Genomic DNA, 17,508 nt, shown 5'->3' on the forward strand with positions numbered 1-17,508 from the left:
ATCCTTATCAAAGTACCCATAAATAAATTCTTTGAGCACACAAAAAAATAATTTATCACGATTCAGTGAGATTTATCTCAGAGCTTGAAGTTTAGATTAATAACAAACAAATCAATAAATGTTATACATCTCGGAAATTCAATAAAAAATGGCATGCTCATGTCAATAGATGCAGGAAAATCATTTAATGAAATTTAACATCTTCTATGATAAAACTCTTAACAAATTATGCATATATGTAACCCCTGAAATATAATACACACTATATATCAAAAATTCATAGCCAGCATCACACCAAATGGAAGCTGGAAACATTTTCTGTATAGTTGAGAAGAACACAGATGTCCACTCTAACCAACATGTTCCTGGGAATGTTAGCCAGCATTATAATGGAAACAAAGGAGGGATATACAAATGGGAAACTGGGAAATCAAATTATTCCCATTTGCAAACGAAATGATTCTACATGTAGAAAATATAATGACTCCACCAAAAGATCGTTGCATGTGACAAATTTGTTGAGAATCGGTTCTAATGCTTTGTCTTAATTTGGCTCCCAATAGCCATGCTTCCAGACTCGAGGGTCCCTGCCCCCAGCTGGCTTCGATTGGTAATAAAGAATTGCAGTAGATTCAATGGCTGGCCATGGAGACCGAACAGGGGACTTTTAGATTGTCCAGGCAGGAGACCAAGAGAGAGAGGAAGAGGAGAAGTGTTGCCATGACTCAGAGGGAGAAGCATCAGATGTAAGATCTGCAGGAGAAAAATCATCCAGCAATGTAGGTGGAAAGGAAAAGAGGCCTTATGGGAAGTGGGAGGAGGGATGGGCATGAGAAGGGCTGCCCAGAAGGTAAGAGGGCAGCAAAGATAAAATATAGATTTAGAAGGTGTTAAGCCAGGAATACTGGAGGGGAAATGCGTGCTAACCACAGGGAGGTTTATAAGTGCCCAGCCATTGAGCTAGTCAGAATTAGTTGGTGTGTGTGTGTGTGTGTGTGTGTGTGTGTGTGTGTGTGTGTGTGTGTGTCTTTCAGTAGTGAATCTAAAGAGCTCCTGGGCAGGTACAGCACACTCATGACTTACTGGGAGTCAAAGCAGGTTAAATAATTTGCAAATTAACTAATACTCAAATTGATCAAAGTTTTAGGATACTGTCAGCAGACTTTGTACAAAGAGAGAGACATCAGGGTGAGAATGTGTTGCATTTATAGTGGTTATAATAATTCTTAGGAATAAACTTAACTGAAAATTCAAATGCTCCCTCTATGAGAAAGAATATAAAACAACAAACACACACACACACACAAGCTCTTTTTTGCTACTTTAGAAAAAATATTTTAGCTAATGTGTTCTTATTATAGAGTGATTTACATATTAAATTGCAATTTCCATTAAAATATTCATGGTATTATTCACAGAAATAGAAAAGACCATTTAAAATTCATACGGGAGCCTAATGGGCTTCAAAAAAAAAAAAAAAAATCAAGAGAAGTTTTTAAAGAACAAAGCCAGAGTTATCCCAATACCTTGGGCTTATGATTCATGGCCCCGATGGAGTCAGAATGACAGTTTCAGAAGGTTAGAAACTAACACTGATACCCGAGGAACATCATGGAGAATACAAAAACTAACAAGCCACAAGTCTACAGCCATGAGATTCTCTGTAGTACTGCCAAAACCAGTGCTCCATGAAAGATCGCCTCTTCAATAAACAGTACTGGGAAAGCTGAATTTCAATACACGGAATCATGGAATCGGACACAACCCCCAACTGGCTCCCAGCATGGCCCAAAGACCCAGATGGAGCACTTAAGACTATAAGGCTATTAGCAGAAAACACATGGCATACTTCCCATGACGTCTGTAGAGGTGATAAATATGGGTGACAACATTGCAAAAGCACAAGTGCAAAAGCAAGATAGGGCAAAACGAACACATCAAGCTAAGACGTTTTTGCATAATCAGAGTGTCATGGGTGAGAGGAGATGTTGCCATCTACCCACATGCCAGAGAAGTAACATCGAGAATGTACGCAGAGGTCAAACAGCCACAAGCAGGTCTGATTTGATTAAAATCAGGCAAAAGATGCGAATAGACACTTCTCACAACAAACAGAAAATGTCAGCTGGCATGTGGACAGGTGCTGACTCGAGGGTCGTAAGTCATAGCATCCACATTCAGGATGCTATCATTGTTACTATTCAGAGCAAAAATAAAAGCAAATTCTGGCAGTAAATTTGAGCGAAGGACATTAACATGTTATTGCTGTAAGGTAGCCTAACCATTAGGAGGGCTGATGTGCAGAGTTCTCAGACAAGTGTGTAAGGAATGTGTCTGTTCTGTTTGTACACGTGTGTATGAAATGTGTGAATACCTATGTGTAAGTGTATGCGTTTGTGTGCGCATGGTTGTGTAGTTATGGTTTGTTATTTTTATGTTTCTCTTTCTCTCTCCGAACACACACAAAACATATATGACATATATGTGTGTGTGTGTGTGTGTTTGTATATATGCATTCGCATTTATGTATATACATATATACATATACTAACCATATGGTTAGTATACATAGTGTGTCTATGCATTTAGTATGCATTTGTGTGCATTTACATGTATGTTTATGTGTAGGGATGTATGTGTTTGTATGTGTATATCATGTGTGTGTTTGTGTAAATATCATTGTATATTCATAGAAGCCAGAACTTTTCAAATCACTTAATCCATGGCTGATACAAGATAATATAAAATAAACGTGAAAATCCGTGTTAAAACAGAAAATAATAGTGTTCAGAGGACAGTGAGAGTGTGTTAAAGCATCACAGGTCCTCCCTGAACAGAGTCATGAGACTAATTCCAAGGCTAAAGGATAACCATGGGCACGAGACCCCTCACAGCCCCACACAGGAAGCTCTATGGTGAAACATCACAGGTGTATTTGCATCCTGCATGAAGTGGACTAGGAGTGGGAGCTTTTTTACCCCACCACCTACACCCTGTACATAAAGATACAATGAAGGTCTTCTAGACCCTGACATAGGCGACAATCTGACCTCACACTTCCTGAGCTAAAGGATTTAGAGAAACATCGGTCATGTGACATAAACCACCTGTATTTTTGAAGAGCATTAAGCCTTATCATTTTGGCATTTATTATGGTGTGCTTATAATACCTCAAATAAAGTTGGAATATATACTTCATATTAATGCATATTAATACACAAATAAATCCATGAGTGGGAGGTATTTTTTATAGCAACCAACTGATGCAAAATGAACAATGTTAGTAAATTGCCACTTGGGAACAATAGTGTTAGTTTATCCATACATTATCAGAAATTATAAAAATAAATAGTAGAAATGATGAGGAAATTATATATATATATATATATATATATATATATATATATATATATATGTGTGTGTGTGTGTGTGTGTGTGTGTGTGTGTGTGTGTGTGTAATATATATTCAAGTAGTCCAGGAAGGTTCTTTTTAAAATTTGAATTTTATTGACATGTGTGTATATGTGTGTGTGTGTGCGCACGCGTGTGTGTGTAAAATGCAGAGGTATGATATGAGGAGGGCCTTTGATATCTCAGAAATGGAGTTATAGACAGCTGGGAGCCACACAATGTGAATGCTGGGGATTGGACACAAGTCCTCTGCAAGAAAAGAGCTGAAGTACTGAGCTGCCTTTAATGAAGTAACAGCTTCAAGCATCCATAGTAAAGGTTGCTGGAATGAAATCAACCAATCTCTCTGTCCCCCATAGACAGCATCACTCCAGTGTTCTTGCCAGAAAACAGTGACTCATGGGCCCTCATTTTGGAGAACACATACTAAATAACAGTCTTGTAATCATTTAAAAGAAAGTCAGGGCCATAAAACTCAAGGATGTTTCAGCTTGAGGAACCTAAAGAAATGGCAATTATGCCAGCATGGGGTTCCAAACTGTGGATATGTGTCAGCAAGGATTCTGTGTTAGCATGGGACCTGGACTGCACACCATGTCACTAGGGCTCTATTAGAGGACTAGTAAGAGCTGAAATTAGACTGTAGGTGTGTGTCAAATTATTTCCTGCTTTTAATGGTTGAGCTATAGCTCTGTTAAAAAGAAAAACATTCTTTTTATAAGAATTGTAAGTTGCAGCTTTTGTTGATGATGAGACATCATGCTGACAAATCATTCCAAAAGATTTCTGTAGCAATTTTTCTGAACCTTTTATGTTGCTACAAAAGAACATTGTGATTAGAATATCCCGTGCATATTTATGGCATGGCAAAATGATGTGTTTATGTTGTAAACATGTCAATGGTATACATACATTCACACAGACAAGTATATGCCATACATAATCACACGTGACTATGAAGGGGGAGGTTTGGAAATGTAGGGCTGAGGAAATACTGGGTTAGCTAGCTGGGGAGAGGAAAGAAGGAAATACCAAATATAAGAAAAAATTTAAAAATCTATTTTATGCAATAATGTGGAAATGATTGGGTTTGTGAATAACTGACATAATTTTAAGTACAAAAGAGGGTAAAAAGTAGACAAAGTGTAAACTACGGGTCATTTTAACCTACTGTGTTTGGTCCCAGGCTTTGCATTTTTCCTTCTTGCCTCATACAAGAAGCTTTTGGGTCCAAATCACTCAGCAGTGTTCAATCAGTGACAATGAAGTGTGGCAATCAAATGTGCTGGTGCTTTCTAACCACTTGATTACCCAAATCAAAATAAACTACTCTTATTTTGGAGGAAGGGAGGGGCCAGCTCTATTGAAGAGCTGAGTCAATTTTTATTTCGAGATAATTCTGCTTCCTTCTCTGAAGTTTGTTTGTATAAACTGTAGCACTTAGAAAACAAAGAAGTCTGCTCCTTCTTGTGAGTGAGTCATGAGATGTGCAGGTGGGTCACCTCTGTGTCGTGTGTGTGTGTGTGTGTGTGTGTGTGTGTGTGTGTGTGTGTGAGAGAGAGAGAGAGAGAGAGAGAGAGAGAGAGAGCAAGAGATAGAGAGACAGAGAGACAGAGACAGAGAAAGAGAGAGAGAGAGCAAGAGACAGAGAGACAGAGAGACAGAGACAGAGAAAGAGAGACAGAGACAGAGTGACACACAGAGAGAGACAGACACAAAGACAGACACAGAGAGAGACAGACACTCTCCTTTTTTTGGTCCATTCTTCTCTATCTCCCTTTTATGCTATCTATCTATACAGCCATCTGTCTGTCTGTCTGTCTGTCTATCATCTATCTATCTATCTATCTATCTATCTATCTATCTATCTATCTATCTATCATCTATCTCTTGTCTATCATCTATCTATCATCTATCTATCAATCATCTATCTATCATCTGTCATATATTATCTATCATCTATCAGCTCTCTTTTATCTATTATTTCCTATCTGTCCATTTTTTTTATATATAAACTACAACTTATGCTTGGAATTAGTTGAGCCAATACCAAAATTTCCACAGTGCCTTCTACACTCCCCATGTTATTCTTTTGAGATAATGTTAATAATGAAAAAGCCATTCCAAATCTGAAGTTTAGTGATAACGACGGGGTAGGGGGGGCACACTAAAAAATTTCCCACCACAGAAACTTAATATAAAAGAAGAAATCAATGAAGTTCCTCCTCCATACATATAGGAGAAGCAGAGCAGCCTGCCAATGGGGATGAACGGTGCCTGTCATTCATGGGGAAGTGGCATCTTCAAGTCCAGTCTTTAGTTCTCATCAGTAGAATAGCATATGAAGGAACTTGAATACTCAGGAAATAATCGAGCATGTAAGAGGAACCGTGAAAGGAAAACATCATGCATGAGCCTGTCAATTTTCTGGAGTGCACCTGGGGTGTTCATGGATAACAAGCCCCTGTGTCATCCTCCAGACCAATGTACAACCTGTCGTATTTATCAAACAAAATAGGAGAAAATGACAGAGGAGAACAGGAGCTGTTAACTTCTAGAGCATTTTGAATGTCAGAAAAAAACAAATTAGCACCTCCGATGGGGCCCTGAGCTGAAGCGAGGCATGTGTAGGACAGTTTGCATCTAATTTAAACCGTTATGAGAAAGAATCAATTCTGCAGCGAGGTCAAGCCAGCAGGACATTTCTCTTCAAGACTAAAAACAAAACTGCCTTCCGGCATGCTGGTAAATTCCACAGCATTTTGAAACTATTATTAAAGACATTACATATGGATAGAGATGAATGGAAAACACGCCACAAACCCACATGGCAATTCTGGAGGGAAGAAAAGTATTATACTAGGTTAACCACAATCCGCAAGAGGAAGAGAAACAGATGTCTGAGGTCAGTTTTCCTCTCTGGTATGTCAGCCCTACAACAGTCTTAATGAAGAGGAAACCACAGCTTCCTAAACACCCTTAGGAAGAATGAAAGCAGGAGGGGGCATTCTGAACAGCAGGTGTGAAACTGGAGGAGAGGATCATAAAGTCTCTAGGTTTGAGGCATTCTCCTGAAGCTGGTCCCTGAAGCTAGTTGGTCCCACCATCCTGGGCTTTATCCTTTCTTTTCATGCTGGTTGGCATCAAGATGAGAAGAAAAGGTGAGGACAGGGAGCTGCAGGCCCCAATGGTGCCTCTTTCCTGTCCTCTTATCGAAAGGCTTTTGGAGGAGTAATTTAATGGATGCTTTTCAACTTAGAGGTCCTGAGTTTAAACTATGTCTCACTGGAGTACGAACAAAAGGGGTCGGTGGGGTGGTCTATGAGAAATCCTTGATGGTGACACCCTTGCTCCTTCTTGTCCATTGTGTTACCATGATTGGGCCCTTTGCTTTGCTTCTCCGAGCAACGAAAAGGAGAAGAGAATTCCCAGCCTTTGTGCCAAAGACATGTGAGAAATGAGAAAGGCAAACTTCATTCATCCTGAATGCCCAGATAGTGTTATTCTCCCGTAACAAAGATCTCAGATCTTCCTGAGATTTTTTGACATAGAAACCAGGCTGCCTTATAAGCAAATGCTTGGCTCACCTTCTAAAAGGGATTTTGCAAGTGGGAATATAGTTAGGGAAGATTTAATTTTAAACCATGGATGATTTCATGACCGGGATCTTTAAAATTTAAGATTTTGTGTGATTTTTAAAAAATTTCTTTTATTTTTGATAAATCACTCCTGTGTATGTAAAATTGTCACTATTTCATTTAAATGAGCTAGTATTAATATTTTTATTCCCTCCTATATCATTATAATGATGTAGCTAGCTATTTTGTCTAACTGAATAAATGCTATATTTTATTTAATTTGCCTACTAGAGTTCTTGATATCTTATAATCACTAATATTTCTACTTGCTTTTCTACTTGTAATTTTGTTGCCCACACATTCTATTAATAATTACATGATAAAAAACATCAGGTCACCTAAAGAATAGCAGTAAAATAAATATTAAAGGAAAACTCCAGAAGTGCTTGGGAGTGCCGACACATTTCTGATATTTGGCTACCCACAGACTGACCCTGCCTTTGTGAGGTAGGAGGACAGAGGGTAGAAGAACTTACAGACTTTGAGCAAAGAGTGGACATGTAAAACAGAGCGGGGGCTGGAGTTTTCCTTAGCATGTGACTTTAATAAAGGCCTCCTATGTCACATCCAGACTCCTGAATACTTACATCAGAAGTTGCACTGTTTCCAAGCAACACCTAGGGACGTAAAGTCTGTCCAATGAACAGGTAATGTAGTGTCTTAATGATCACTTTTGATCTTTTTCAGGCAAATTATTACTGTCTTAGGGGGCATTAAAATTGTTAGGTATAATTATGACATTTTCAACACAACATACCAACACACACATACATACCCACACAGAGATATACTAATTTAGACACAACACATACACACACACACACCACACACATATACACACATACACACACATATACACACATATACACACATATATACACACACAGACACATGTTGACACATATACACCTACACACATTGACACATACACATAAACATAGACACATAAGCACACATGAACATGTACACACATGCACATACACTAGCTCAGATACACATACGTACAACTATACCTTGTTCATACTGAACCTTCACGAAAGGCACCTTCTACTTTAATATCATATATAGACAGAGATGTAGGAATATACACTCATATCTGAGTCTGCATATGAGAGAAAAGGTGATATTTCATTTCTCTTTCTTCTCTCCAGCCCCCTTCTTTATACCACTTAGTCTTCCTACAGGCCTTCCCCTGACATCATTTATGTTATTGCTTGGAATATTATTGACAGCATACACAAAACATATTGAAGGCACATATTTAGTCACTGGTAAACCAGAAGTCAGTTTGAATGCTTTGGTCACTGACATGTAAATATTGAAAACCTCACATGAACATGTGCACACACATACACTAGCTCAGATACACACAATGCATGCACACAGGTATGGGTGCATGTGTGAGTACACATACATGCACAAATACACACATACATACACACATGCATGCTCACACACACACACACACACACACACACACACACACACACACTCACTTATAAGAACCTCATATACCAGGAACCTTGCACTGTGAATAGAAATAGCATCTCAAAGAATTTTCATGTCAACGAGTACACTGAGCCAGTCATTCTAACACATTTGTGACCATTGGGAAAAGGAAGTTTGCCTCAGAATGAGCGCTACCATTTACCCCTAAGATTGTTCCCTGTATGGTAACGGCGCAAAAATAAACCCATACTGGAGAAGCAAGGGCAATGGACGGCTGCATCCTTTGGTTGCAAGGCACAAAATATTCATGTTCATGCTTCCCATTCCTTCATTTTCTCCTATGATTATTGCAACTAATCCCTGTCAGCCTGCGTTAGGTTTTCAACCGCGCGACCTATGCAACAGATCCGCTGTGGAAGCCCCCTCTCCACATGCCGCGCGCCTCTGTCCCTTTCTTCCCTGACTGAAATGTCATTCAATAGAGCAAGGTGTGCCAGGGCTGCTACCCAGCACAATGTAAACTCACCAGCCGTCACACACACACAGAAACACAGACCCGTGTCCCAGGCACACCTGTAGATTTAATAAAACCGCGCCGACCCTCATGGCTTCGCTGACTTCCAGACTGTACATCAGCCGCGGGAAGCGGGGAGGGCTCTGGTTGTTGGGAGGTAACACCTCGATGTACACGGTGCAGATGGAGTGCCTGCACAGAGAGAAGAGAAATGGCTGTTTAATGATCCACACTACTCTGAGAGTTAGAATGCATCTTTTTTATTCGTTTGCCGGGTTTACAGGACAAGAAAAATTCAGCTTTTATAGAAAGCAGTAAAATCCTGAACGAATATAACAGTAAAAGTTATCACCAAAATATAATGCCTTTGTGAAATTAGCTTAGTAAAAGGAAAAAAAAAACCGTCTCAGGCACCTGTGTCCACAACTTAGATTAATAGCATAAGTTAAGAAGCCGGGACTGCAGAGGACACCTAATAAATTATCCTGCCTAAGATGATGGTCCTATTTGTCTTTAACAGCAAAGAAGAGCAAACAACAAACAAACAAGATCTTTCTGTAAACACCTGTCAGTAAAACTTGCTTTTCAGGCTCTCTTCCAATTAAACCTGGTAAAGAAATATTGGTTAATTCAACATATAGCCACAGATCTGAACATGCATATGTGCATAGCATACACATGCTTGTATGCATGTACATACACACCCATGTGCATATACAATAGACACACAGAGGTACACACACACACAACATACAACATTATATATATATATATATATATATATATATATATATATATATATATATATATATATATATATATATATATATATATACAAAGAGGGAGAGAGAAAGAGAGGGAGGGAGAAGAAAGGGAGAGAAATAGAGAGAGAGGGAGGGAGGGAGGGAGAGAAGTCCCACACAGAACAAGAGGTTGTATTTTGTTAGTTCTGATTCTGATATTGCCTACTATGAATTTTTTTGTTGTACGTCAAAAGCAAAGTGATCCTAGTGGTGAATCTGTGGTAATAAAATTAGACATGTTTTAAATTTTTAAATATTATGTGAAAAGCCAAAAATTGCTTTTAGTTAAAGCCCATATGGGGGGGGGATTCATGAAGAATATAAAGTCACTTTATTGTGGGTAAGATTTTTTTATTATTTCATATTAATTTTTTTAGCATCTTTGAATTTTGGAATTTTTTTGACAATGAAAACTGAAGCTGCAAGGTTTTCAAGGCTAATAAACAATATTGTTAAAATGGATATGGGAGAGACATGAGTTTACAGAGCTCACTTCTACCATGAGATGCGTACAGTATTTTCCTGGAACATTATTTGCATCCTAAAATGTAGCCTTTATTCTTTCCATTTAAAAAAAAAAAAAGAATGTATTTTTAAATTTAAAAGGCTTCAGTGGTAATTGCTATTTAGGAACTAGATTTTTCTTAATGCAGTACAGAATCCTTTTTATAATGTATTCTAAATGTATTTATATACCTATAATGTATTTATATACCTATAATGTATTTATATACCTATATCAATATATTCTTTATAATGCATTCCATATTTTTTCTAGGATAACTAACCCGTTTTTTTTGTTTGTTTGTTTTGTTTTGTTTTAATTGTTTTCAGTGCTGACCACAAGCACCGAGACATGGCTGGCAGCTCATCTGTTTGTAACAGGCATCGACTCAGGCTACTGAGTTCTGTGTAGACAGATCACATACACTATTAAGCATCTATATCAAATTGGGAGTCTCTTTAAGACATTCACATCTTGCCTTTTTTGTAATACTGTCCCTAAGTAAACTCATTTAAAATTAAAATACATCAGAGTTTCATAATGCGGAAATGTGTCTGAATTAATCCTTATCTTTGGTTTGCATTTTGTGAAAGTAATTTCACAAAAATGAATAGTTTTTTTTCTAATATCTTATATTGATATATTCAGATGGGGATATAGATGCAATAGGGAGATAATTAAATGACTTTATAATTAAAATTTGGCGTTTAAGGGCAAACTAAAATGAGGTAAAGCAGCAGTTCTCAACTTGCTCGCACCACTCTAGCAAACCTCTTATCTCCAAAAATATTTACAATATGACCCATAACAGCAGTAAAACTATAGTTATGAGACAGCAACAAAAATAACTTTACAGTTGTGCATCACCAACACATGAGGAAGTGTATTAAAGGGTGGCGGTGTTAGGAAGGGCAAGAACCATGAGTTACAACAGTCAGAAGTCATTGTTTATAAACTCATAAGCATTCATACAGAACCCAAGAAACAGAAAGGTGGTTAGAGTGCCAATGATTCTCATTTCTCTGGTGCGACAGAGGGGATTTTTATCCTCATCTGGGTGTCATGTCCTTCATGGCATGTTTGGCAGTAGTCACAGGTGAGTCTCAGAAATCTGTTGCTGTTGCTACTGGTTTTTGACCATGAGTCTGACTAGGTATCCCAGGTCAGCCTGCACGTTTTATCTATGACGGTCTTGAGTCCATGCGATCCTGTCTCAGTCTCTTGAGTGTTGGATTTTAGAGGTAATCCACCATGCCTAGACTTGCTGTCAGATTTGTAACCAGATGATGCTTAATGAGGCATATTGTTCCACTATATTAAACCCCTTCCACTAGGTTACCTTGGGCTCAGTCAGAGAGCAAATCTGGTCCAATGTGGTGACTGCCTTTATCAATCAATCAATCTATCTATCTATCTATCTATCTATCTATCTATCTATCTATCTATCTACGTATCTACCTACCTATCTATCTACCTACCTACCTACCTACCTACCTACCTATCTATCTATCTATCTATCTATCTATCTATCTATCTATCTATCTATCTATCTAACATCTATCAGCTCTCTTTTATCTATCTATTATTTCCCCTTGTCCACTTTTCTTCTCTGGTCCTTACAGTCATAATCCAAGGGGTGGGATTGCTAGCCATGCTTCCAACACACCTTCAAGACGTAACTCTCAGGGTTGTTTGGGGAAGATCGTAACTCAGTAGCTCATATTTCATCTTTCCCATCTTGGCACTCTGTCCTAGCATCTTTAATAAGTTCCAGTCCTTTTGAGGGTTACTGCCTTTGAAAATGAGATCTTCTCTTTATCCCTGATGTCAGCACAGTGTCAGAGTAAGCTTTCCTGCAATTAAATGCCGATAGCATTAACAATAAAATGATGACTTAATGCTGTAATAAACAGCAGTAATTCAACAGCATAGTTTCAGGACATAGTAAAATGGGGCAGTTGCTAGGTAAATAATATTTTATGTGAGTATTTCATATTTACATTTATAGCTGGTCCTAAACGCATTAAAACCGAGCTTCTTCCTGTTCATATTTTACTTTTGTAATAGGGCAAGTATGATGCAAATACGTTTCCATTTATAAAACTGAGAATCACGAGGTCTTATTATTTCCATGTTGTAAGAAAAAGGTCAAGGCAGTACAAAAGAGGCAACTCATTTTGAAGACCGTCTTAGGACTTAACCAGTCACATTGAACACCCCACTGGAGTAACTATGTTTATAATTTTAAATAATTACAAAGACGAAGTGACTGAATTAAAGCTACCAGGATTATCAACAACTGCAAATACAGTCAAAAGGTTTCTGAACTTTTTTAGATCTCATAAGAACAGATTTTTGTAAAGTATATTGTAGCGTTTTTCCTTTGTTTCTTGTTTTGTTTTTAATTGGATGGCTGTGCATATGAAAGGTTCTTGCATTGTTACAAAGGATATTGTCTTGTACTACATCCTAGTACCGAGCAAGTCTTGGACTCAGAATACAAAATTCTAATATTTTAGGTCATAACTGAAACTTCATCCACGACAAGTGTATTTCTTTATTTTAAGGAGCAAATAAATCGGAATAAGAAAGAGCTAGAAAGATAGACCTAATATATTTTGACTTTGGGAAAGTCATAATTTATACAAAAATAAAAGAGCCTCACTTTCTAATAGTATGAATGTCAATTTGTGTAATATGCTTTTGTGCTTTATCGCTACTTGTTTCTATCATAATCTAGTACTTATATTATTAAATTTTTGAAAGACAACACAGAGACATTACAATGAGTTTTCCTTTGTCCTCCATTAATACCTTGCTACAAAAACTATATTTATAGTTCTTTGCTCATGGATTCTTCTCTACTATCTTGGCAGAAAAATCAGATATCTACAGAAGCAGAAACTTCATATTTCAGTCTAAGACCAGGAGCTCTTATCATAACTTTCAGATGCAAAACATAATCAGCTATGACAGACACAAAGCTTCACAGACAGAGAGAGCATTGTTGTGACTTCACAGAGGAATAAAGAAGAAAACTGTAAATCTTACATTAAAGGGATGGAGTATACATGAGACAGAAGGAGCTATTGAAGCTGGTGTATATAATCACTTGATACTGTCAAGTTTAAACTTAATCCTGACAATGGAATTGTTAATACATTTAAAGAAGACCACTGGTAATGATCAAGTGTTGTACATTTTCTCATGTTCTGCCTTCAACCTGTGTCTCCATTTTTGCCCTTGTTTCCTCTTCTCTCCTGAGACTCTGTACCACATGTGTGCATGTGTGTATAGCCAGAACAAGACCAGTATCCTATCAACCACTATAAGACTAGTATCCCATCAGCCACTATAAGACTAGTATCCCAGCAGCCACTGCAAGACTAGTATCCCATCAGGCCCCTCTTTTTCTTCCAGTGTTTTCCCCAGACACGGGTGTTGTAGAAATCCAGTATAGTTTTGTTAGAAAAAATGAATATTTTAAGTGTATCTATCACCATGTATAATTATTACACATATGTATAAATATATTTATGTATATGTATAATGTATATGCATATACACATACACATATTTTTCACAGAATTGGAATATTTTCTATCGGAGAGCATTGTTTAGTTATGGGATAAGTATTAACGTGGATCCCATGACAACAGGAATATAATATGATGCCATATTGTGTCAATCATTTTTATGGTTATTTAATGAGGAGCGTTTGGTGTCAAGACTGTTTTCAAACCTGATAGTAGTAATATTTCACTCCTGAATTAAACAATATTTACTCAATTCAGTTGAACCAAATAAACATATTAACAAACACACCCCACTAGACTGAAGGTTGCTTTAATTTTAGAACCTTTTTAACTCACTCACTTCTGTCTGTTTCATCTTATTAAAGTCCCAACAAACAAACAAAAAACCAAAAATCCAATGAAGGCTCTTACTGCGGTCACTCTGAACCTGTGGATGCTTCATTAGGTTGGAACAACATAAACGTAAAGTTGTTATTTTTGTTGGCTCTAAGGTTCAGTATCATTCAAACATACAAACTCAAGTGGTTGAACGAAAATAAACAAGGCGGAGAACCTCCCCAGTTGAGATCGCTGCTGCCAAACTTTTCACTGCTTTCAGTACAGGACATGATCATTCCTTTCTTGCTGGTGGTGTTACCCCATAGCTGTTTATACTTTTATGTTAGTAACTTTCAAATACCATCTTCCTTTTCAAGGGAATATTAAAAGCAAAGCCTCTTTTTGTTGTCTAATTGCTCTGGCTAGAACTTCGAGTACTGTACTGAGTAGGTAGGAAGAGAGTGGGAAGCTTGGTCTTGTTCCTGATTTTAATGGGATTTCTTCGAGTTTCTCTCCCTTAGTTTGATGCTGGCCATTGGTTTGCTGTATATTGCTTTTATTATATTTAGGTATGCACCTTGAATTCATGATCTTTCTAATACTTTTAACATAAATGGGTGTTGTATTTTGTCAAAGACTTTTGCAGAATCTAATGAGATAATCATGTGTGTTTTTTTCCTTTGAGTTTATTTATATAGTGGATTACATTGATGGATTTCCATATATTGAACTATCCCTGCATCCCTGGGATGAAGCCTACTTAATCATGGTGGATCATTGTTTTGATGTGTTCTTAGATTCAGTTTGTGAGAATTTTATTGAGTATTTCTGCATCGATGTTCATAAGGGGACTTGGTCTGTAGTTTTCTTTTTTGATGGATAATTTTGTGATTTAATAATCAGTATAACTGTGGCTTCATAAAAAGAATTGGGTAGTGTTCCTTCTGCCTACCTCCTTAGTTCATTTACCAACTCAATCTGGAGGCATAATTTCCTTGCAGAAAACAGTGACTGTCCCTATCCAGCAGCAAACATCACCTTACCTACTCAGGTAGAAAGGGAGTGTGTAGCTTTAATTCTCTGATGGTCTCAGGGCATGTCTGAAGAACGTGCTGGCGATACAGTGGTAAGCATGCTACCCTCCATGTTATGTCCGGTGAAAAATTATAAGGCAATTCTGTAGCATCCAACTCATTGTTTTTAAATAAAAACAAAAACAGATGCTACCAAGAGATCGGACACTCCCTACTAAGGATAAAGCCGTTTGAGGAATGCCATTTTCCTTGAATAAAACCCTATTACTGACCTAGCCTGCTCAGGCAGAGTTGAGCACTCTGCACACAGGCAATGATCAATCTGAGAAATCCCTGCTGTGAATCATTAAGGGTAGAAGTAGTAACACAAGTCTGAGGTTCATTCATGGCCGATTGTGGTCCCCAAGTATTAAACGAAAAAAAAAAATCGGAGTAAAGAATTGGTAGGCTTTAAATCACGTATTATTCTGGTCAGCACAGTGAGGTCTGATTCTCGTCTCCTCCTTGTCCTGCCTTGAGCATCAATCAGCCATTCTCCCTGTATCCCTGTCACCCATACAGTGGATCCTCTCATTAATCTAAAAGCCTTCTGTTTGGTGGGAGTCTGATTTTAGAAACCCTTATTTTACTTGATAAAGACCCGAGGTGTAAGCTTATGATACTGGACATTGCTATAATAATTAGATTTTATCATTGCTGTTTCTGTTCTTCTTTTATAATATAGAGTATACATATGTGCGATAAGTAAGAAAATGTCACATATACATACACACATACATATATAAATGTATATATATACATGTACACATACATATATACATACATATGTATATATATACATACACACATATATGTGTGTATATATACAAGCACACATACATATATACATACATATATACACATATATACATAAACAAATAAAATTAGCACATCAATAATCCCTTTGTGAGTTGCTCTGGTTGTTCATGAGAGATCTTTAGCCTATTACTCACAAACAGGTGGGTAATGCCACAATCTATGGCTGACTTAAACCTTTTGCATCATAGTAACTATAATATATTGATGTGTATTAACCATGCCAGTCTATTAACTATAGTACTGTGTTCAATTAAAAAAATATATATTATAAAATAAACTGAAGACTATTGAAGGCTTTTCTTAAATATAAAAGCTTAGCTGAAAAATAACAGAAGTTGGCTTTTTATAGTAGCCCCTCAGTAATGATAATGCATAGATATAGTGATTATTTTTTAGGGAAATAGGGCCCAGCAGAGTCACCTTCTTTCTGCAGGTGGGGCGTTGTCCGAGGCCTGCACTGTGAGCGCATACGTCTGTCCCACGATCAACTCCACTCCTGGTGCAATGCTCACCAGCCCTGTGGTCCTGTTGATCACGAAGTCTCCCTTGCCCCCCACCAGTATTTCATAGGAGATCTCCCCATTAGAGCCTTCATCAGCGTCTACAGCAGTCAGCTGGAATTAAAAAAAATAACACAACATAAATCTTGTTAGGATTTCACTGCTGTGTCATTGGCTCCCCCAAACACAAAGACCTGATTTCAAAGCCGAGGCAAAGTGCAATCAGTATGCAGCTGTGTCCACTGCTTCTGGGTTGTGGCATCCAGTCATGGCAAGGACCAATATTTTCATTGTGTGGCAGTGTTCAGAAGAGTCTCTTTAACATTGAAGCCTGCCTTTATTCTAATGTAATAAAATGGCGGTGGTGGGGAGAAAGCTTAACTTATAATATTCCTATATGGGATCGGTCTTTTATCTTACCTCTCAGTCTTTTACACATGAACACGGATCACTGTAGTCTGAGACCAGGGCAAAGTGAAAGGTCAGAGTTTACTTTATTTCTCCCGAGCTTCTGTTACCTAGTTTTCTCATCTGCAGTGTTCTCCTGCCTCATAACCTCCCCACAATGGGCATGTGATGGGTTGATAAAGCCCACACTCCCAAAACTATTTTCTTCTAAGAGAAGGGAGTTGTTTTTGGAGCCACAGAGATGACACCGAGAAGAGCCTGGAGACATGATATATGCACACATCTGAACTCCATACAGCAAGATTAAAGTGATACTGGGTTATTGTGTTGAACAAGGTTCTCCCACTTCTTGAGAGATATACGTTTACATTGAAGGAAAAGATTGATCCTGGAAGAAGATGTTACTAACCACTTCTTTATAATCCTGTTTGGATGGAGGGAACAAGAACATGGCCTCACTTTACCCAGGAAGGGAAGCAAAAATTGTGTGTGTGTGTGTGTGTGTGTGTGTGTATTTATGTAGTGTGTGTGTGT

General features: G+C 37.8%; 1 protein-coding gene across 11 annotated transcripts in view; it reads right to left on the reverse strand.

The window, feature by feature from the left end:
* PCDH15 (protocadherin related 15) overlaps positions 1-17,508 on the reverse strand; it is a gene marked incomplete at both ends in the record, with an annotated part of 610,552 nt that overhangs the window by 235,408 nt on the left and 357,636 nt on the right. For 10 of the 11 annotated variants that reach the window (XM_080938401.1, XM_080938402.1, XM_080938400.1 and 7 more), the window contains 2 exons: positions 9,072-9,204; positions 16,487-16,680. In XM_080938401.1, the coding sequence (XP_080794527.1) occupies positions 9,072-9,204; positions 16,487-16,680 (327 nt within the window). The remainder of the gene's footprint in view (positions 1-9,071; positions 9,205-16,486; positions 16,681-17,508) is intronic. The other variant, XM_080938399.1, reaches the window with a different exon arrangement.

Source organism: Micromys minutus (genome assembly GCF_963924665.1).
Source record: "Micromys minutus genome assembly, chromosome: 25".
Lineage (NCBI taxonomy): Eukaryota > Metazoa > Chordata > Mammalia > Rodentia > Muridae > Micromys > Micromys minutus.